General features: G+C 42.5%; 1 protein-coding gene across 4 annotated transcripts in view; it reads right to left on the bottom strand.

Moving 5' to 3' along the window:
• Rai14 (retinoic acid induced 14) overlaps positions 1-22,539 on the bottom strand; it is a 135,276-nt gene that overhangs the window by 21,316 nt on the left and 91,421 nt on the right. For all 4 annotated transcript variants that reach the window (XM_034523440.2, XM_034523442.2, XM_034523439.2 and 1 more), the window contains exons 4-7: positions 15,166-15,254; positions 6,086-6,150; positions 2,561-2,618; positions 781-851 (exon numbers count right to left, since the gene is read on the bottom strand). In XM_034523440.2, the coding sequence (XP_034379331.1) occupies positions 781-851; positions 2,561-2,618; positions 6,086-6,150; positions 15,166-15,254 (283 nt within the window). The remainder of the gene's footprint in view (positions 1-780; positions 852-2,560; positions 2,619-6,085; positions 6,151-15,165; positions 15,255-22,539) is intronic.

Below are 22,539 nucleotides of genomic sequence, written 5' to 3'. Positions count from 1 at the left end.
GAATTTCATATATGAGCACTGTATTTACATAATTTTCCCCTTTCTCTCCTTCCTCCCACTCTCCCCAACCCCCATACTTTTTGAATACATCTTATTGTTTAATTATTGTTTATATATGTATACATGTATAAGTATATATGTTTATACAAATATTGATAAAGCGTTTTGAAAAAAAAAAGAAATCTCTGACAGTTTACACTGATCATCATCTTAAGACTCTGGTGACAAACCTATAGACATCTGTGGGAGAGACTTTCTACAGGACCCACCATGACAGCCAGAATGGAATAAAAAGAAGAAAGAAAGCTGATAGCAATACTCATCTCCCTTTGCTTCCTGACGATACATTATGGATGCAGTGTAGCTAACTCCCTCCAGTTCCCACTGCTGGGTTTCCCTCCCAAGATGCTCTGCACCCTCAAAGTGTGAGCCTAAACAAACCCCTCCTTTCTTAAGCTGCTGCTGCTGGGTACTTTGTCACAGCAACACGAGAGGCACCATACAAAAATTTTCTACTTTTATAAACTGAGAAACAATGTTTTATTTGCATTTAGGTTAATGGCAGAACACTGACATATACTTATGAAAATGCACATCTCTAAGAAGCGCGCTGTGTAACACATTAATGGTTTAGGGATTCCTAAATACTAACATAGAAAACCATTTTTGCAGAAAAAAATTCTGGTTGAAAAGAAACAGAAATTTGCCAGCTACTGAGGTCTTTAAAAGTCTCGGCTGAAACCTGCAAACACATTTTCTTAGTGTTCACCTGGTACGTACCACGTCTTTAAGGTTTATGGGGCTCTTGTGTTCGCAGAGGACCTGCACAGCCTGAAGGCATCCCTGTGCCGCTGAGGAAGGAAAAACAGCCAGTCACAAACTACCCGGATTGCCACGTCTAAGAAGGGAGGGTCTGCCCAGCAGGGAAAAGGCACTGAAGAGTGTGCAAAAGGCTGAGTACCAGGTGAAAACACTGCTTAATTTCAGCTTTAGCCAAAGGTACTACCACATACTCCCTGTTACTTATAGGCAAGCATTTGATTTAGCTTCTTATGGGACTTGGTTTTTCTACTCCTAGAAGTAAAACAAAGTATGTATTTAATCACCCCCCACACCATGAATTCAGCATCAACATTTGTCAGTTGAAGCAGTGGCAGACAGTAAAGCCAAAGGTTTACAAATACAACAGACGTCCACCATGATCTCTGCCTCTTGCTAAAAGAACAACAAAAAACCCAGCATCTTCTAGTCCTAAAAATCCACAAGCGCTCACAACTCTCTACTTTAAAAAGAAACTTTAAGTTGATTTCTAAATCAACTTAATCTATATAATTTGTATGTATATACAATTGATCTATATAATTTGTATGTATATACATGCATGTGTATTTAGTATTGGAGGTATCTACATACATCTGTATGCATACACACACATGTGTACTTAGTATTGGAGGTTATCTGTATACATCTGTATGCATACACAGGTATGTGTACTTAGTATTGAAGGTTATCTGTATACATCTGTATGCATACACACACATGTGTACTTAGTATTGAAGGTTATCTGTATACATCTGTATGCATACACACACGTGTACTTAGTATTGGAGGTTATCTGTATACATCTGTATGCATACACAGGTATGTGTACTTAGTATTGAAGGTTATCTGTATACATCTGTATGCATACACACACATGTGTACTTAGTATTGAAGGTTATCTGTATACATCTGTATGCATACACACACATGTGTACTTAGTATTGGAGGTTATCTGTATACATCTGTATGCATACACAGGTATGTGTACTTAGGTATTGAAGGTTATCTGTATACATCTGTATGCATACACACACATGTGTACTTAGTATTGAAGGTTATCTGTATACATCTGTATGCATACACAGGTATGTGTACTTAGTATTGGAGGTTATCTGTATACATCTGTATGCATACACAGGTATGTGTACTTAGTATTGAAGGTTATCTGTATACATCTGTATGCATACACAGGTATGTGTACTTAGTATTGAAGGTTATCTGTATACATCTGTATGCATACACACACATGTGTACTTAGTATTGAAGGTTATCTGTATACATCTATATGCATACACACACATGTGTACTTAGTATTGGAGGTTATCTGTATACATCTATATGCATACACACACATGTGTACTTAGTATTGGAGGTTATCTGTATACATCTGTATGCATACACACACATGTGTACTTAGTATTGAAGGTTATCTGTATACATCTGTATGCATACACACACATGTGTACTTAGTATTGGAGGTTAAAACCAGAACTGTGCACATGCTAAGCACACTCTTTATCTCTGAGCTGTGCTCTCAGCCTGAGTTGAATATATTAACCACAGTAACGGGTTACACGGCAGGAAACTAATTGTAGGTGCACTCCTTAATAAGTCTGTGTGTGACGTATGAACTGAGTCTAACGGGACGCCAGGAACTCCGGAACAAGCCCCGGGAAGAGTACCGGAAGGTATGACAACTGAACCCTTTCTTAGAGGAGAGAAGGAGAATGACCGTTACCTGCGTAATGTAAAGCTGTTTTCCCCGAGTTGTCAATGCTTTCGGCTGGGCTCTTGTACTGTGAGACAAAAATAAGTATCTTAAAGTAATGGCACAAATACAATTGAGTCTACCCCTCTCCGTCTAACGGCAGTTACTCAGGAGGGCACACACATTGATAAGTTCTACCTTTGGAGCTCCATGGGCAGACAGTCCTGTATGAAGAAGAAGACAGCTATCCAAATAATCAGATTCAGGCAGCCCTTTGCTGCTGGTCACTCATTCTTCCCATACAGCATCTCTCCAACCCCACTGGTTAACACACTCCAAGGTCTCTCATGTGGATCTTAGATTTTTCCCATTTCTTCTCTCATTCTCTGACCCCCTTCCTAACACCAGCTTTCTCCGAGTCACCTACACAGTCTCGTTCCCTTGTCTCCCCATTGCTCCCGAACCTACCTAGCTCAGTTATGGGCCCTTGGGATTCCACAGTAATGGACCAAGCCAAGGTCATCAGCTATCTTTTAGTTCCTACTCTGACCACTCAGCAGCAGCCTACCCTCTCCCCGGACACTCTTTTTCTTCCTTCTTGAGGCTGTCTGGCTCAACCTCCTGTGGCTCCTGCCACTGCCCTGGCCAGCCCTCCTCTAACAAAACACGCAAGCTCACATTTCCCATTGTCTCTCCCTGAAGCTCTCTTCCTGGCAATCCAATCTATACCTGCATCCAGATGTTAGTGACTCACAAATATAGATCCTAATAACAGCAGGGAGTGGTATGTAAGTACTGTGTGGCGGGCTCTGGGTCAGGAATTCCATTAAGCCTGTTAACAACCCAAGTGAGAGAACGATTCCTGTGGCCAGTTTCAGGGGAAACTGAGGAACAAATAAGTTAATAAATTGCTTGAATTGTGGTAGTGGTGAAGGCAGGATCTGATCCTGCTGGAGCCTGGACTCTTATTCTTATACAAGTGTTACCTGGGGTTGCCCTGGCTCAAGAAGCCACTGGTTGGCATCTCATAAGCACTCAAAAGGCAAGTTCACTACTCTTCCATCCTTAGCCTGCTCCTCCCAAGTATTTACCATTTCTATGAACACCAACCACCATTGTTAATCTACCCAATGAGATAGAAGCCAAATTCCCTTTGCTTTTTCCTCCCCGTCTTCCTCAGGTAGCTCACTGGTACAGCACATCCCGTAGATCCTTTCTCCAAACTGTACATGAGAGCTAGCCTGTTCTCTTTCTCGTTACCTTCATCATAGCCCCAGGCAGCTCACATGAAAAGCTAGTCTAGCCTCCAATAGGTCTCATTAGTTTTGACCCATCTTATCCACTTCTCTACAGAAAAGAATCATCTTAGAAAATGGTATAGGTCACTGCTTGCCCTTCACAATTCCACAGTGAACCAAGGATTGCTTGGCTTTGCCATCACAACACACAGGGGCCTGCGTTTTGCATCACATTCTCTTATTTCTCTGCTTCTGCCTCAGTCACTGGCTCCCCATCCCTGCCTCGCAGTAGAACCTTGCCTCCCCACCATCGTTCTGTTTGGAATGTGTTCTGCTGGCACTTTGTACACTGGCCATCTCAGTTTATGAATCAGCTTCTCTATGAGGGCTGTCCTAGAAACCTCTACTTTCCTTCTAAGTGCTCTGCAATTTGTGACATAGAATCCTTCCCATAATAACCAGACTGTGAACTCCACCAAGATAGCAACTGCCCTCCTTGCTTGTAGATACTTACCACTTAGCACCAAGCCCAGTACCCTGGAAGCACTTGATATCAGGGAGAGTATGAGGACTTAACATGGAGAAGGAAGAGAGTTCACTTGAATTTGCAGGACTCCACCAAGTTCTATCTGTCCTAACTCCCTTAAGGAGCTAAAAGCTGGGAATGGTAACAGCTGGAGAGCAGAAATATCTCCAGCAAACCAACAGGGCATAGCAAGACCAATGCCCAGGGTACAAGAGCAAAGGCTCAGAGAGAACACTAAGTGCAGAAGGTATTGGTGGTAAGACAGCAGGAGACAAAGGGGTCTCCTTTGTACACAGCTTGACTTGCAAAGAGCTGAACAAGAAGTCTGAGAGGTCTGGGACCCAGTGCAAGCCCCGCAGGAAGCCATGGAAGGCTGAATTCCTAACAGTAATCTAGAAAGAACGATGCTCAGAAGCCAGAGGAGGTAAGAATGGGGCTACCTTAAAGTGCAATGCTTACTCTGCTGTGGTTGGAAGAATGGAGATCAAGTTACTACTTACCAAGGCTCTGGCCTAATTTTAGAACGGGCACAAGGAACTGTTTAAAGGCTTCAAAGGTTTCAGAGAAAAACCAAGGCATTTGCATAACCAGATATAAAATTACATTAGAGGCTAGAATATCTGGTCCTAGCCCACAAGGACTTCGAGCTTGTCAGGTTAAATCTTCCTTAAAATCAGAGCCAGATGCATGGGCTGGAGTGGAATGGGATTTAAAACATATTTTTAAAAAGTGAGGTAGGTCTCAGGGTATAGATACAGGGCACTCTTGGCAAGAGAGTCAATTTTTCCCCACTTCATCCTGAGGGCCTGGTCCAAGAGAAGGTAAGAAAATCTCCATATTAACTGGTCAAGAGCAACTCGCTTAAGTCAACACCACAAACACTGATCTGTTTTTCCTGAAATTTGCTTCAAAGACCTGTTAAGGTTAGGCACTCCTGGAATGTGCGGCAGTGGGCACCGCACAAGGCAAGAAGAGCGAGTCGTCTGATCAATGAAGCAAGTTGAGGGATGTGATCACAGTTTTGCCTTAGAATTTCAAAGCCGAATAAAAGCAAGATGCTGGGTCTCCAAGAGTGTCCGTGAAAGCCAGGACAACAGCTTGACAGGACACACAGTACTCCAAACACTTATTTTATTGCTCCACGCTGTTCCTGAAAATAGCCAGCTTGCATTTTGACTAGCAACAGCTGGCCATGACTGTAGGGACGCTATTGTGGGGCTGGGTTCATGAAATACACATCTTTACAAATTTACGGAGGCCAGCACCTTAGGGGATCATTATATACTTTCCAGCAAAGCCAGCAAACCAGGGAGTTGGCCAAAAATTATAAATAAGAACAAAACAGTGCACTTAAAGCAAGAACCAAAAACTAACTAAGAGCTCATCAGGTTACGTACCAAGACATAATGGTTGAAACTGTTTATCCGGAAGGCCTGCATCCCATGAGCAATTTACACAGAGAACACCAGGATGCTGCAGAGCCAGGGTCTGCTACGGTTTGGAAAACGTTTCAAGAAAAGCCGACTTTCAGAAAAGAGGACTTGAATAAGGGGGTAATAAGGCCAATCCTAGGAAGACAACTCAAATTTTAGTGAGGATCCATGTCTCTTCTAGTCGAGTTGCCATGGATACAACCTTGTGGTTGGCTGTTCTTCCCACATGGGCTGTAGGATAGTATTAAAAGGGGTGTGTACTGAGAAGAGGTATTTCTCCTTTCACAAATTAGATTACCTTTAAATTAGAAATAAATAAATAAAGTGACATATCTGTAACCTTCAGTTACCCACTTACCTGAAGTAGCTTCTTGATGTATTCTGGGTGGCCATTTTTGGCTGCGATATGTAAAGCACTGTGACCTAAATGGATTAAAAGGTAAACATTGGGGAAAGTGGCCACGTTAAAAATAATAAATAAATATAGATAATAAATAAATAAATAGACAAACACTGAAAACCCAAAACAACTTTCATTTTCTTTTAACTGGTTTCCTTTTTTCCTTTTTTTTTTTTTTTTGTTTTTGTTTGTTTGTTTTGTTTTTGAGACAGGGTTTCTCTGTGTAGTCCTGGCTGTCCTGGAACTCACTCTGTAGACCAGGCTGGCCTCGAACTCAGAAATCCGCCTGCCTCTGCCTCCCGAGTGCTGGGATTAAAGGCGTGCGCCACCGCCGCCCGGCGACTGGTTTCCTTATAGCTTTCTCTTGCATATCAATTTTGGTTGATTCCCCAGTCCTGCTCCTCTTCCCTCTTGTTCTCCCACCAAGTTATCCCCCGCTGTACTTTCATGTCACGTGTTTTAGCATCCTTCCAACCCTCTTGGTTAAAGTTGCTTTGGCTCAAGGTTCGCTCTCTACCTTCATGACCTATACCCATGAGACAACCACTAGAAGCCAGAATCTACATATGAGAGCCCACCTGGTGTTTGTCTTTTTGAGCCTGGATTACCTCAACACAATATTCTCCTGCAAGCTTCATAGTTTTTCCCCCACAGATGGATGAAATTCTATTGTGTATATGCAGTAGAGTGTCATTTATGCATTTCTCTGTTGATGGACATTTTAGGCTGCTTTGATTTCCTTGCTATTGTGACTGGAGAATAAGCGAGGACGTGAGAGTTTCTCTGTGGTAAGTCCTTTGGGTGCATGCTCAGGGGTGGTGCGGTAGGTGATACTTTAGTTTTGCCCTTTCGGTTTGGAAATCCCTACAGTGATCTCCATAGTAGCTTCTCTCCTGGCACCCACTGGCAGCCAGTGAGTTCCTCTTGCTTTGTTGTCATTTATAATTCAAAGTGAATCAAAGACCTTCATTTAAAACACGAATGGCCGAAACTGTCAAAGCAAAGCACGGGAATAAACATGACGCTAGACAAGACCTTTCTGAATAGCACACACTTCCTACATGGTTCCTAATTGCTATGCCAAAGACAGCTGTGAGGAATAAGCTCTTCTCCAACAAAGAAGGGACTGTTTCTCCAAGGTCGTACATTCTTTAGTGTGTCCATGGACTATCCCACTCACAGATAACATTCAGAGGCTCTAACCACTGTTCCCTGCCGGTTCTGGTCAGCTTTGGTCAGGTCTGTGGTAGTACCAGGCTTCGAAGTACTGCAGTTAGTGGACACAGGTGTGCAGAATGCTCCATGTCCCCAACAGTCACATTAGACTAGAATACCTCAGGCTTAGAAACGAAGAAAAGATAGCCCACAAGTCAGGAGAGAACATTCTAGAAACCCAAGTACTTCCATGATACATTGGACCCCTCATTTCCCTCTACTTAAAACATGCTCACCCTAAATGAACATTACCCGGAGGCTTCAGATTTTTTACAAATCCTTGCTCAGTACATGTTAAGGGAACATTTCTTACGTCCCTTTAGGACTCTAGTATAGGCCACTGCTACCCTAGGGTCAAATGAGCTTCCACACCAGGGCCTCTGTAACTGCTGTAGGTTTGGCTTGGATTTCTTTCCCCTAGAACAGCCATACAGTTTGCTCTCTGACGTTCAGATTCAAATTGAAGGCTGCCTCTTAGGAGGTCTTCCCTGGACTGGAGATGTCGCTTGGTTAGTAGAGGGGCAGGCTAAGTATTCATGATTCAATATCCAGTTTCAATACCTAGCAGGACCCAAATGTGGCACTGTGAGGCACTGTGACACCAACACCAGATCAGACGTTCAAGGTCATCTTTGGCTATACAGTTTGAGGCCATCCTGGGATACATGAGACCTTGTCTCAAATATAGGCCCTTTTTCTGCCCCACCCATAACAAATTCCTTTTCTTCCTTAACTCTTTTTATACTGGTTTTTCTGCTTTATTTCTTTATTCTTTACAACACCACACACCTTGCAATACTCAGCCCATTCTCAGCTTTAGAGATGGATATATATACTTCCTACTATGTATGTACACACACACACACACACACACACACACACACACCTGTTGGTCAATTGGTCCCCTGCCCACGCAATTCTGTCTCACTTCCTATTGAGAGCCTTGCTCCTATAACATGGACCACTGATGAACATCTGGTTCTCAATATATTCTAGTCATTTTGAATTAAAGAGTGTGCATGCTAATTTCAATGTAATGAGTACCAACACATCCCCAAGGTAACACTGATAAGCAACCTCTATTTTGGGACTTGCTTCAAACCCAGTTTCAACTTCAAAACTATTGACATTTTACGCTGAATAATTACTGTAGATGATCAATCTGTTAAGCTACCTATGAGAAGTCAAGTTGTGATAATCAAAACCACCATGAGACATTACAAAATGTCGCCTAAGGAAAAAGAGAGAGCCTAGAGTTGAGACCATGCATTTAGAGGTATGATTTATTCTATATGATGGCCCAGTTCCAAAATACCATTTTCTTTCTAATTAGTCTTCACTCAGCACTGACTAGAATTTACTAGAGAATCAATCACATGGCTAGGAAACACCTTAAAGACAAGGGACTCAGGACATCAAGGGAGCCACATAAAATCATCTATAATCTCAGAAGAACACATTTCTCCTATTCTGCAAAAAAGACCCTGAGATAGTAAGGACATTTGTTTAGTTGGGGTAGGATACTGAAGCAGAAGTCCCTCTACCCTCTCTTAAAAGGATGCAGATGAGGAAGACTAAGAGGTGAGGGAAGAGACCCTTGAAAGTGAGAAAATAAGAATTTCTTTGTCCTCTTCAGTTTTAGGTACAGGGTGTTTCTCTCCTTTTCAGAACTAAAAGAGGCCTAAGAGTGTGGCTTTTCTTATCCTTTGCATTTAACAGGCTGGGTGACTCGCTTGGCCTCTGCAGACATCATCAGTTGTACCACTGTTTCTAAGGACAACTGCATTTTAAATTTTAAACAAATGCCTTACAAAGGAACTTCTGGAATGCATCCTGACCGTAAGCTGGGGACTGTTTATACTGTGCATGCAATGTATTAGCTGGTTACTACTCTGGGAAACAAAGCTACTCTACACAAACACCATTCACTGGACAAAGGCATAGTTGTCCAAAGACAGTGTGGTAGGAACATTCAAATAACACACCACAACTAAATAACAGGCTTTCATTTCATTTCTAGGGTTCTGGTCATACCTAGAAGTGAGTGGCTGATATCTAGAGATGCAAACATTCACCTATTCCCCTGCGATGTTTGCCCCTAAATAGTAGTATTTTCACTTGGTCTCAACTCCAAATCACAAATCATCGCTGGACACTGCCATACTGAAGCAAGATGTCTCTCTTTAAAACAAATTTCTCCAGCTTTAAAACAAATTTCTCCCTTCAAATACAAATTTTCCTGGATAGAATACATTATTTATGATGGAAATCCCACTGGAAGGAGAAGATACATATTCCTGGCTCCCAGACAGCCATGGATCTGTCTGGGCTGTCAGGGAGCAACTTCCCTACAGAAAAATATCAAGACAACCATAACTCATGTTCAGTCTGGCAGATCTTTGCCCATGAGAGAAAGGCAGGGGCGGAGGGAGAGAGGGAGGCAGACACTAGTGTTAATTATAAACCAAGAGACCCAGACATTTCAATAAATGATCCTATATTAAAGTGACTCTAAGCATCTTCTTCTGAACTACAGACATGATCATTTAGACTTCTGGAGAAAATAGGAAAGAACTAGCTAGCAGACATTGTGGTGTCTGATCACATTGCTCCAAGTGCCTGTGACGTTTTCACATCTGGAAATAAGTAAAGAAATAAGAAATAAGACGACGACGACGCTGTTCAACTGGATATGCCTTAAAATATTTCCTTAAAGGTCAGTTTCAAAATGCAGAATACATTTCTACAGTAAAAGCACAAATTGAAACGGTTATTCTTTACGATTTTACACATATGTAAATGAATTTTTTAAAAAGAAAACCTCATCTTGCACTCCCAGAGAGGAAGCCAAATAGAAAACATTTGTTCTAGTAATGTACTATTAGAGTTACGAGACTGCCCCTCACCACTGTCTCTAAAGCACAATCTAGAATCGGAGGCCATTTCTGAGTGTCAGCATCCGAGTACTTTCCCGGCCAGGCATGCTGATCCTTACTGACTATGACATGCAGCTATCAGGATGACTCATCCTCTGAAATATCTGATTAAGTGAATATTATTTTTTTTCCTTCTCTTTCTCCCCTCCCCCCATAATCAGGAAGAAAAAAGTGAGCGTGGGAGAGGATAGAAAAGATAATATTCCCTTAATCAGGTGTTTTAGACACATGCTTTTAACCCCAGCTCTGGCTGTTCTGGAACTCACTATGTAGGCCAGGGTGGCCTCAAGCTCTCAAAGATGTGCCTGCCTCTGCCTCCTAAATCTGGGATTAAAAGCATGCATTAATACACCTGGTCCAGCACCAGCTTTTCTATTTTTGTAAAGCCTCAATTTTGAGTGGGATTAGGGTATCTAATCAAATGAAAGGCAACCCAGAAATTTAATATCAAAAGCAATCAAGCAAACAAACAAGACTCAAACAGGCAGCCTAGGAACTATAGATGCTAGAGGAAGGCTCACAATGTCAGGAGGACTCACAATACTGAAGAGGACTCATAATGCCAGGAGGAGGATTCACAATGCTGAGGAGGACTCATAATGCCAGGAGGAGGATTCACAATGCTGAGGAGGACTCACAATGTCAGGAGGACTCACAATGTCAGGAGGACTGATTGTTTGTTTTCATCTTTAAAGCACAATCAGTTGTTGTGGATGCTGTTAAACTATTCTAGTTCTTTATCCTTGTCATTTTGAGTCAGAATCTCTCCAGAAGCCCAGGCTAGCACTACATATGATATCCTTTTTCCTCAGCCAAAAATGTTACCACACCAGACTCAAACATTTTTTTGTTTTGTTCTGTTGTGTGTTTTTGTTGTTGTTTGTCTTAAAGATTTGAGGCCTTTTAATAGCCTAATGAGAAAAGGAAAATGAAGAGTGATCTGGCTGAAGTCCTGTCAGTCATGAGAAAACAGTAGCCAGATACTTTATATGATTTTTTTTTCAAGGAACATAGCCTGACACATTAAGACACCGTTCTGAGAATCTCACTTAAGCCTGCTATCTGAAATATGCAGTCATCTGCCCACTGTGTTCTTCTTATAAGATTCACTGTGGGGCGTCCATAAAAATTCTCAGAATTCCAAGCATTTCATATAGAAGGATAACTCATAAGATAAATATAAAAAAATTATTTGCCTCTGAAGACTGTCTATTCAATAGTCTAAAAAGTAGAAAAAATTTACAATTTGACTATCTTATAGATTTTTGTAAATAAAAAGAAGAGAGCATTAGTGTAACAGATTCTGAAAGCAGGAGACTCCGACTGCTGAAAAATCCCTCCAGGGGCCAGGCCTGGGGGCGCACACCTGTGATTCTACAGTCTGAGGCAGAGGCAGGAGGATTACTGTCAGTTCAAGGCCTACCTGTCCACATAGTGACTTCTGGGCCAGGCAGGATGATGATGATGAAACCGAGGACAATAGCGGTGACTTAATCCTCACGAACAGGGTGTGATTCCCAGGAACTGAATTTTATGTCTACTCTCGGCAGGTTTTCACATCGAAGGCTCCTGCATCTTGCCACACTGTGCTACACTGAAGGTGGGTTTACTGGGAACATCCTGTCAAAGCTGAGTTATTTAAATTGCCCTCTAACTATGAAAGGTATTTTTACACTAAAGACGACCACTAAGGCACAGTGAGTGAGTGATCCCTTTTTCTTATATTCAGATGTGCTTTCTTGAGAGAGGCAGGGAGAGTGAACATGATGGCCAGGTCACAGGAGAAACACAGGCAAGGGCAGCAAAAGCCATCAGTTTATCCTCCTCACTGTGGTAGAAAAAGCTGGAGCAGTGCAGTCCAGATCAGGCCAGATCAGGCCAGATAGCCCATGCGCTTCCATCCTAGCAGACATTCCTGTCATTGGCTGCTGTGTGGATTCATGGAGTCACTGCAGGAGGAGGTGCCTCACCAAGACCCAGATAAACCCGCAAAGCCTTTATGCAGTTTTGGCCTTACCGATACTGCTGGCAAATGACCAGAAGTTTCTGGAAGCTCTGAGACGAGCTTCTGACACCACCCTGGGCCACAGAGTACTCAGTCACCAATTTCAATCAGTCCCCATTGGCCAGCACTGTGCAGAGCTGAGATGTTCAGGGTTCATTGTTGACCCGGCTTTCAGAAATCCAGTTAGAGGCGTGATCGTAAATAAAAAGCAAACCCATATGGCTGTGTGCGGCCACCAAAAAAGCTGATGAAAATCACCCTAAGAGCATGATGGGAATATGATACGGGCCACATACTAAATAAAAGACAATGGCTTCAGGTAGTTGTTTTAAGGGCTTCTTTGCAAACACAAAGACTTGAGTCCCATCCCCCAGAACCCACATTTAAATAGCATGGTGGTGTGAGCTTATAATCCCAGCACTGGAGAGGCAGAGGTGGGTTGATTTAGGCTAATCCCTATGGCTTGCTGACCAACCAGCATAAGCCTATTGAATAGTCTTCAAGGAGAGACTCTGTCTCTAAATAAATAGCGCATGATCCTGGGAAATGATACACAGGTATACATACACACAAGTGCACCTGAAAACACATGAACATGAATACACACACACACACATGCACACACACATACACACACACACATACACACACACACACAAATTCAGGACACAGAATTCTATAACATGATCTGAGCTCAGTAGACATATGTTAGAAAAAACATGGTTTTGTTTTTTATTTTTTTTTAAGGAGCATAATAATTTAGCTTTTTCTTTCTGATAGGTGTAGAAGCAGTGGTTATTTTCTTGGCCTTTTTTGTTGTTGTTACTTTCTCATAAACATGTATCCCAGAAGATAATGTCCCTCTTTAAGGAAAGACAAAGGTTGATGTTTGTCTCTGACAGAATAACTACATTCCCAGATGATCTATTTCCTAACAACAGAAGCAGTGCTGCAGAATCACAGGAATCACAGGACAGTGGGCCTGCTCACTGGAGCCTAGTTCTCTGGCACTGAAGTTTGTTAGAGAGCAACCCCTCCGCCCCCATTGCTGATGTTATGGGAGGTGTGTTAGCCACTCCTATTTGACCTGTATGATGCAGAATAACTTTAAAAACAGTGACATCATAGTTTAAAAATAAACAGAATAGTTGGGCCTTCAGATTAAAGATGTCATTTGCATGAAATGAATTAATATTCCCCTCAAAGCAGTCACTCGAGAAAGTCATTTAGTTTTCTACTAACCCTGCCCTTCCTCATATATTTTTGGAATTCTCTGTGGAACGGCTCAGAAAAACCACTAGTATTTCTACTTTCCCCCCATTTTCCCCAAAAGTAGTTTTTTATCAGTTTGATTAAATTGCTGACTTGACCCCATCTGGTTCTTGGCTTCTCCAGAAAACAAACACAACTTTTCTCAAAGTATAAAAATTCCAAATTAGCAAATTACTTTAAAAGAAAGAAAGAAAGAAAGAAAGAAAGAAAGAAAGAAAGAAAGAAAGAAAGAAAGAAAGGAAGGAAGGAAGCAAGCAAGCCAAACGCACCACAGACTTTGAAAACCATTCTGAAACATTAGGTTTCCAACCTACTGTGGGTAATAATTGCAGTTTAACACCTGGCTGATCCCCAAGATGGCTGTTCTGAGGAGGTCACTTATAAGAAGGAGGGAGAGGCGGGGACTTGATATAAGTAGCTTAATGAAAAACCTAGATGGAGGCTCTGCAATTATACCAACTTCATATCCCAGTAGACAAAAACATAAACCTTTTAGAAGCCAATGATTTTCAAGTGCAACAAATGAAGTCATCATCTTGTACCCTTCCACACGGCCGGGAGAGAACATATCCTAGGCCCCGGGCCGCGGGGCTCCTTGCTAGATGACAGTGCTGTAGAGGCAAGGCTGCCCTGCTTTCCTTCTCATCTGGCTTGCTCATCACTTGCCAACACTGGCTTCACATTAGAATCACCCACAAAGCTTTTAGGGAACACCTCATGTATTAACGTGATAAAGTAACTCAACCAAGCAGCTTAAGGCAGAAAAGTTTGACTGGCTCACAGTTCCAGGTCACAATCCCCCACAGAAAGTAGGTCACAGTGGCAAGAGCCTCAATTAGCTGGCCACATTAGAGCCACAGAAGGTAACAAGGAATGAATGCACGCCAATGCTCAGCTCGCTTCCCCCACTCACCCTCGTTCCAAGATCTCCCATCTAGGGAAAGATAACATGGTTGGTTTGTCCACCTCAGGATTATCTACCATGGATACACACTGGGCCAATCTACCAGGCAATTAATTCTAAATTCTGCCAAGCTAATAATATTAACTATCACAACAGGTTTCTCTCTCGATCTCTCTCCTCTCTCTCCTCTCTCTCCTCTCTCTATGTATGCATGTTTGTGTGTATACTGTTTATTCTTTTCTTTCCCTTTCATGTCTTCCAGTTCCCAGATGATTTTGAAGGCACTGCAGTACAGCAAGAGTTGAGACAAAAGCCGTCCTTCTGTCCAGAGTTCTAAGCTAGCTATGAAATAATGTTACCAATAATCCATCACATTTATTAGTTTACATAAAACCAAGAATTAGGAGATACTAATACATACATACAGTCCTAGAAAATAATGCATACAGTCCTAGAATATAATATAAAAAGCAATGTTGGAGGCGGGGAAGCACAGAGTCTCCAGCTGACTGGAATCACAAGATGAAAATACGAACAAGGACAAACACTGAAGCATCTGTAGAGCTCTGCCACTGAATTTTTATATTATTTATTTATTTAGCTTCTGCCTGCTGACTCTGAATTTTCCACAGTGAAATACATACCACTTTTATGACACCTATTCTCACACTGGCTTGATGATTTAAGAGATTAAAAAAGCACGTACCAGAAGAATCTTGGGCAGTCACATCCACTCCATGTGTAACCATGACCTTGAGACATTCCACGTGTCCTTTCGCAGCAGCAAGGTGGAAACTGCAAGGAGAGAAGAGAACACACCTCCTTAGGAGTCCATCCTCTCAGAGAGCATCTCCAGCAAACCTTGACCTCACGGTGAATATGCTCTCTCTCCTGAGCTCCACGGCAACTCTCCGAGACCCAAGGGGGCAACGTTATCAACCTCTCCGTGAACATTAGATACTCAGGAGGGTCTCATGGTTTGGTCATTTACACTGTTTTTCCTTTTTGGTGCTGGGGCTTGAATCCAGAATATCGTATTTAACTCTGAGCTACACCTCCCCAGTCAATCACTGTCATCTTTTATTAAGTGATAGAGTAGGAACTTTCAACCCCAAGACAAGGCTCTTTCAAAACTGACCACATATTTGCCTCTTTCTCCACCCAGGTTGAGGCTTCTAAGTAATAAGTCATTAACTTTTCCCCTGTTGTCCAGAGCTCATGGCAAAAGCATCTTTCTTAAACAATACCCTCTACTAAGTCACACCAGGTCAAGCCATGTCTGCTTCTGTTCTATAGTTAAAGAACAGACTCACAGGGAACTTTTGTTGAGTGTTCAGTAAATGCCCAACATCTTTTGTACATCATCTCTGTTCATTCCCATAACAGCTTTTAAGGTAAGACTTATTATATTTGTGGTTGGCATAGGAGTAACAGGGCAAACAACAACAAAGTCTCCAAATGGGCTCCAGAACTCAGTGATACTTGGATCACACACTGTATTCATCACCTATAGAATGCCATTAAAAGGATTAACATCTAAATACCATACTAACCATCCCTGCAGGTCCCTGAGAGAAGGCATTCAGGACCAGAAGCAGATACTGTCTCCTACATGGAGTGACGGCCTGGCTTCTCAGTCTCATTCTTCTGGAGAGGGGCAGACTAGCCCTCCCTCCTCTACCTCAGCTCTGTATCCTTGGGATACTTCCTATGCAGACTACCTCTGCATTACACACAGGTAGCTAGTGTCTACGTGTATGGTTTCTCTGCCCTCAGGGCCTGGACTCACGGTGAACTGGCAAATGCAAGATCTGATATTTGAACCCAGTGTGTGTGACTGCAGACCTCTCTTGACAGCGAAGTATAGTGAACGGACAGATCACCAAAGGAGGATACTTCAGATCTGGTAGTAAATCAGCAACTAGAAAACAACAGCTAATTCTCTGTGTCTGGACAAAGTCCATTCAGCTTCTGTTGAGCCTAAATTTCCCTTCGCTGTAAAGAAAAACTGGTTAAAGCCTACTTTGTAACCCAATCACGTTATTTCAATGTGTATAACTTGACCCACGTATAATCTCTCATTGGAATTCACTCTGTAAGTTGTTCACATATTAGTAAAACCATACTAGTTTGGAAATGCGGTGACAGAAGCAGTGGCAACTGATACTTCAAGGATAGAATCCTGGTGAAATAAAGCTTGCCCGTAAAAGGCAGCCCCACGCTCTCTCATTTGCTCAGCATTGCTGAGGGCCCTTCATTCTGTCATAAATGGAAAGTCATCTATTTTAACTGCTTTGGTGGAAGCTTTTTGAATGGGCCCCAGACACAGAACTGGTAAATATAATATAATCAACTGGTCTTGAGGATATGGAGTCTCCACGTCTGCCTCAGTTATTGAACACTAACTTCAGAACTCCTGATAACCACGCATCTAGACTGCTAATGCCTAAAGTCCATAAAGAATTGTCTTCTTTTCTGTAGCTATGTGTTTGCTTATTAGATATTCACTTTGCTATCATCTGTGATCAGAGGACAACAAAATTACAAGTGCCTAGCCAAGAGAATGGAAGTCATTCTAATCCATACTAGGAACACACACACACACACATTCACACAGCCATAAATTTGTTCCTCTTTTTATTTATTGAGTTTGCTTTGAGGCGGGAGCTTGCTACACAGTACACGCTGGCTTCAAACCCACGATCTTGTTGACTCAGCTTTTCAAATGCTGGTATCACGTTTGTGTGACACCACACCTAGTTCCCATATAAAATATAACGCAGGTAAAGAAGACGGCATGTAACTACATGGGTGGTTGAATTTTTGTAACTGGAACACACCTACTTAACTTCATACAAATTAATCACCACACAGCCAGATGCTTCGTGGCCTCGCTGAAGCTGTCCTTCGGGCCCTCGTCGTGTTGCAGGATGGCACCCTGTATTTATGGGTAGTTTAAGGGGCAGACACGTCTGCAATCACTGCTGTTGCATTGATGTATGCAGACAGATAAACTTGACATGAAAGTCACTGGATGACTTAGAACACAGAGGTTCAAACCATTACTTGGGAGGCCATGATCATTAGAAGGAAGAAATAGTGTTGGGAAGATGGGCTTGGCTCCCAGCTCCACAACACAAACTCCTCAGATGCTGGTTTTAAAGGAAAACTAGTATTAACCTAATCTGGCATCTTTGATGGCTATAATGCATCTTATTGGTGGAGCTGATGAGTTAAAGATTCACTGACTATATTGTAAGAAAGGATGGTGGATGAGTGTGATTTAATGGTGGGTGAGTGTGATTTAATGGTGGGTGAGTGTGATTTTGCTGTGCTTTACCATGCTTATCTGACTTTGGATTAGAATTTAGAGTGAAGGTTGACTTTTTTTGCCCCTGTATTTTAGGGACTTTCCAACTAAGAGAATAGTACATACCCATACACACACATACACACACACACTTCCAATCACCATTTTCCATTCTTAAATTTTTATAGAAAATTTCTATATTTTACAGAAGGCTTCAATACTTGCCACTCTTAACAGAATACCCCCCCAAATAAATAAATAAATAAATAATACAAACAATTAGGAAGAGCTCACTCCAGGAACAGATAATCTTGCTCGAAATTCTGCGCTGCAGCCATAAAACCATACTTTGAGTAAAGTCATTCTTAGTCTTTGGAATTAACTAAAATCAAGCAAGTCATCTCAAGAGACACATTTCTGTGTGTTATCATGTCTTGCAGCTACCCAAAAGCTGCTGCTTTAGTGTCTAAGTAAGACCAGGTACACACAAACATGCCCACCTGACAAGAAAGGGTGAGCCAGTTGCCTTGCAGGAAATTTCTAATTCATTCAACTAGAGAGAGGAGGTGCTCCCTTTGGCATCGTCGTTCCCAGTCACACATGCCATCTTGGGGAATCCGTAGCAAGGCTGAACAAGCTCGTATGCTCCTGGGGTACAGTATGCAATCTGAGTATATTGTCCATCCAGGTCTGCCCTGAGCTCTTACCCTTGGGTCTGTGGCACAGTGGAGAACTCGAGTGGACTATATTCAATAGGCGTCATGGAATTCGATTTCTGCTTGAGTCTGACCAATAAGAGGTGTTTTCAAGAGATGGAGGATACAAAGGAGAAAGCCCAGGCAGAGTGGTTTTGGTTTCCTCACTGCCATGCAGCGGTTGTCTCCAGTCACACCAAGCACTGCAGTCAAGACCAGAGCTCTGCCTCTCCCACAGCCACAGTGGAGACCGTCTCTGCCGTTTCCACGCAAGCGTCAACATAAGATCCCACTATTGCTAGCTCAGGGTGCAGTCCCAAACTTGCTGTTTTCCCTTAACCTAGCAACACACCTGAAAAGAGTTCCACTCTTAACCCATCATCTGACACATCTGTTTGTAGAGGACCCTGGATGACAGCAGGGTGAGAAGTGTTCTGTGAAACCATCCACAGGATGGTTCACCAGGTTATGCCCTGGGAATGTTATACGCTTGAAGACATCTAAGACAACGTTAGTTAGCCTTTTAAAAGTGTTTCCATGAACTGAACCGTAAGCAGTGCTCCTCCATGACCTCTGCTTCCGTTTCTGCTTCCAGGTCCCTGTCCTGAGTTCTTGCCCTGGCATTCCTTGATGATGAACTATGGCAGGCAAACGCTGGAGGGCAGAACTACTTTCCTACCCTGGGTCACAGCATTTACTCAAAGGTCACCTGCTAGAACCTGCGATGCTTTGAAATTGACCTGACTGGGGTGTGTAACAGGAAATGAAGACATCACAGACAGGCAGAAAGCTGGGACTGTGTGGGCCATGAGCTCTGACAGAGATGCACCAGCAGCCTAGAAACTCAGCACATTATATCCAGCTGGATGGAGAGGTGGATTACCTAATCTGTCAATCTGTCTGTCTGTCTGTCTGTCTGCCTCCCTCCCTGTCCCTGTTTCTCTCTGTCTCCCTCTCCCGCTCCTCTCTCCCCCTTTGCGGTGTGTGTGTGTGTGTGTGTCTTACACACACACACACACACAAAAGGTCAACCATTATTAACGTGTTCTTAGATGGAGGGAAGGCCTTGTCATTTGCAAGGGTCTGGGGCACTGAAATCCTTAGCATGGCCATGCTAAATCGACACTACCCATTCACTCAGGGACCCATCAGCTCCCTACAGACACCACACAGATGCTTGTACGCTGACAGTTACTGCAGCGCTATGTACAATAGCTGCATTGTGGAACCAACCTAAGTGTCCTACAAAAGAGGCTGGATTAAAAACATGTGACACAGATCGACGAGATGGATTTTTTTTTTTCAAACATTAAGAAAGAGTGAGTTTGTGTCATTTTCAGGAAGAAAATGAATGTAACTGGAGATAATCTTACAGAGACAATTAAACCAGTTTCAGAAAGAAAAAGAAGTTTCCATTGCCACATTACTTGGGTTATTAAAATATTGGACATTTTCGCTAAAGGGCCTTAAGAAAAGAATATATAACTATAATCATACAGAATATAGCAATTCAAAAATGTTTCCTAGTATTTTTTTTATGCCAGAGAAGAGATCGGTTTTGAGTGTCTGGGTTACATTTTTCCAAAAGTAACAATTATCCACTTAAGTGAAAGGCAGTGGGGTGGTCTGGCATGCTCCATGAACTAAAGCCAACATAAAAACTCCCATTTCTGCTGCGGGTTTGGTTTCCATAGATACACTCCCTGGCATATTATGGGCTATTAATCAAAGGTAGGGTAAATACCATGGCACAGAGGAGTAAGGCAGGAAAGAACACTGCCTCTAATTCTGTTGCTTTCCCACACTTGGGCATCTAATTCTGTTACAGCTTTACCTTCAGGAATCCACATCGTGATTCCTAATGTCCATGACTTTCAGAAATGAAAGCTTCTAATATTCTTAACGTTTAGGAGAAGGCAGAATAGTCAGGGAGCCGAGAAAGCAGTGAAAGAAAAAAAGCAGTGGTAGGAGGGCCCCTGTGTCACCTTTAGGCGCACAGACTCATGGGATTTGAGCATGAGCCCTGTTACTTATTAGTATGATCTTGGGCAAGAGTTCTCTGTGTCTCAGTTTGTTTGCCAATAAAATGGTCCATCAGAAATAAAAAGAATCTATATGTAAAAGTAGTGATGTGCAAAATGACACCAGTTATTACACAGCAGAGTCCGTGACATGATTGCTTAATGAAAAAAATTCGGTCAGAAAGGACAGACTTGGGTCTGGCAACACTGCTGTAAAAATGAGATAAAAGCTCCATGCCTTTCCAGGGAGTGGGAACTTGGGAACAAAGCTGAAGACATTCCCAGGCCCCAAAGACCCCAACACCAGCCTTGTCTAAGGCTCACACTCAGATACTTAAGTTCTGGCACCTTCCAGAGAAGTGATAATCCCCAGAGCAGCACTTGGCAGCAGCGAGACATTAACATTTAGCCTCTGAATGTGAGGCAGAAGCAGAGCTGACTTGAACAAGATAATCAAGTGGGGAACACTGGATTTCACTGGGTGGAAAGAGCAAGACTTATTGGTGACAAAGCCTTGATTCGTAGCTGACAGGGGCATGTTTCCTTTCCTATGCAGAGAGCAGTTCATGTGAGTGCTTTCAGAGGAGATCATCAGAGGGGGCTGGTAGACAGGGATGGGCTAGCAAGCAGGCACTTGCACAGTTACTACCGGATTAGGAGTGGGGGACACCCCAGGTCACCACTTAATAGCTGGCATCCCTCTCAGCCTACCTTATAGAACACTCGCTAAAAGCATCCACCTGTAAATTACCTAAAACCTACATATAAACTCCCCTTAACATGCTTTTCAACAATGTGGATGGGGTGTTAGGAATATGTGCTACCTTAAGTATGAGATACGTGTGTGATACTGCTATATTTGTGTGCTTTTAAAGTACTGTTGCTACTATAGCTAAATCCATCCATTCACACACTACCATATATAGGTAGCATCTCTTTGTCAAATACTGTTCTGAGTACTGAGCAGTGACTAAGATAAACTCACTCCTTATGAAACTCAGTTTTTCCTATGAAGTCAAAATGTTGACCAGACTCTGAGGGAACATTTTGTATAATACAACACACACACACACACACACACACACACACACACTTGAGTGTTTGGGAATTTAGCAACATTCAGAGACAGTTTTGATTATTGATAGAGAAGGGGGAAAAGGAGCCCAGCTAACGTCTAGAAACCAGAGATAACTGCCAAGAATCTCAAACATAGGACAGCTCCTATCTGAAAATGTCATTCCTAGGTTGAAAAGCCCCTGTGCTAAATCTTTAAATCAACATATAATGTTGAAGCATGATTCTATTAAAGAAATAAAAATCAGCACATTTTCACACTACACTGAGATATGATTTGCATAACATATATTCACCTTTTCAAGATGTACAATTGGGTCATCTTTAGCACAGTCACAAAGGTATGCAACCAAGGCCACAAAGCAGCAAGACATCAACAGTTAGCCTAAGTGTGAACCAGAAGCAGAACTGGCAACTAGAACGAGACACTCAAGTGGCAACCTTGCTGTGGTAGTCAGACTTCCTGTCCCTGTGACAAGATTCCCTCACCTAGGAAGGATTCGTTTTGCAGTTCATCGTGGTGGAATGACACAGTAGGAAAGAGATGCCATGGCGGCCAGGAACTGGAGAGAAGAGAACAGGCTGGGTGAGGCAGAAGCACACACCCTATGACTTACTTCTTCCAGCCAGGCCTCAACTTCTGAAGCTTCCACCCCCGCTCCCAAAACAGCACTACTCACTGGGTACCAAACACTAACGCACAAGGCTCTATGTTCAAGCAGAAACACTCACTCTATAATTCCACATTTTCTACAATGTCGAAAAGAAAAAACCCCCATACATCTTAAGAGGCACTCATTTCTGTCCTGTTAGTCCAAAAGGGGAAAAAAAAAACAAACAAAAAAACACGAATCTACTTTCCATCTTCTACTAATTTGCCCTGCTGTGAACACTTTAGAATGGGAGCATACGGTACCTGGTCCCCTGGCTCTGACTTCATTCAGTATGATTTCGAGGCACACTCGTGTGTTATCAGTGGT

The sequence above is a fragment of the Arvicanthis niloticus genome, chromosome 19 (assembly GCF_011762505.2).
Source record: "Arvicanthis niloticus isolate mArvNil1 chromosome 19, mArvNil1.pat.X, whole genome shotgun sequence".
Taxonomy (NCBI): Eukaryota; Metazoa; Chordata; class Mammalia; order Rodentia; family Muridae; genus Arvicanthis; species Arvicanthis niloticus.
Note: the sequence above shows the minus strand (reverse complement) of the source record. Positions and strands in the feature narration are given on the sequence as shown.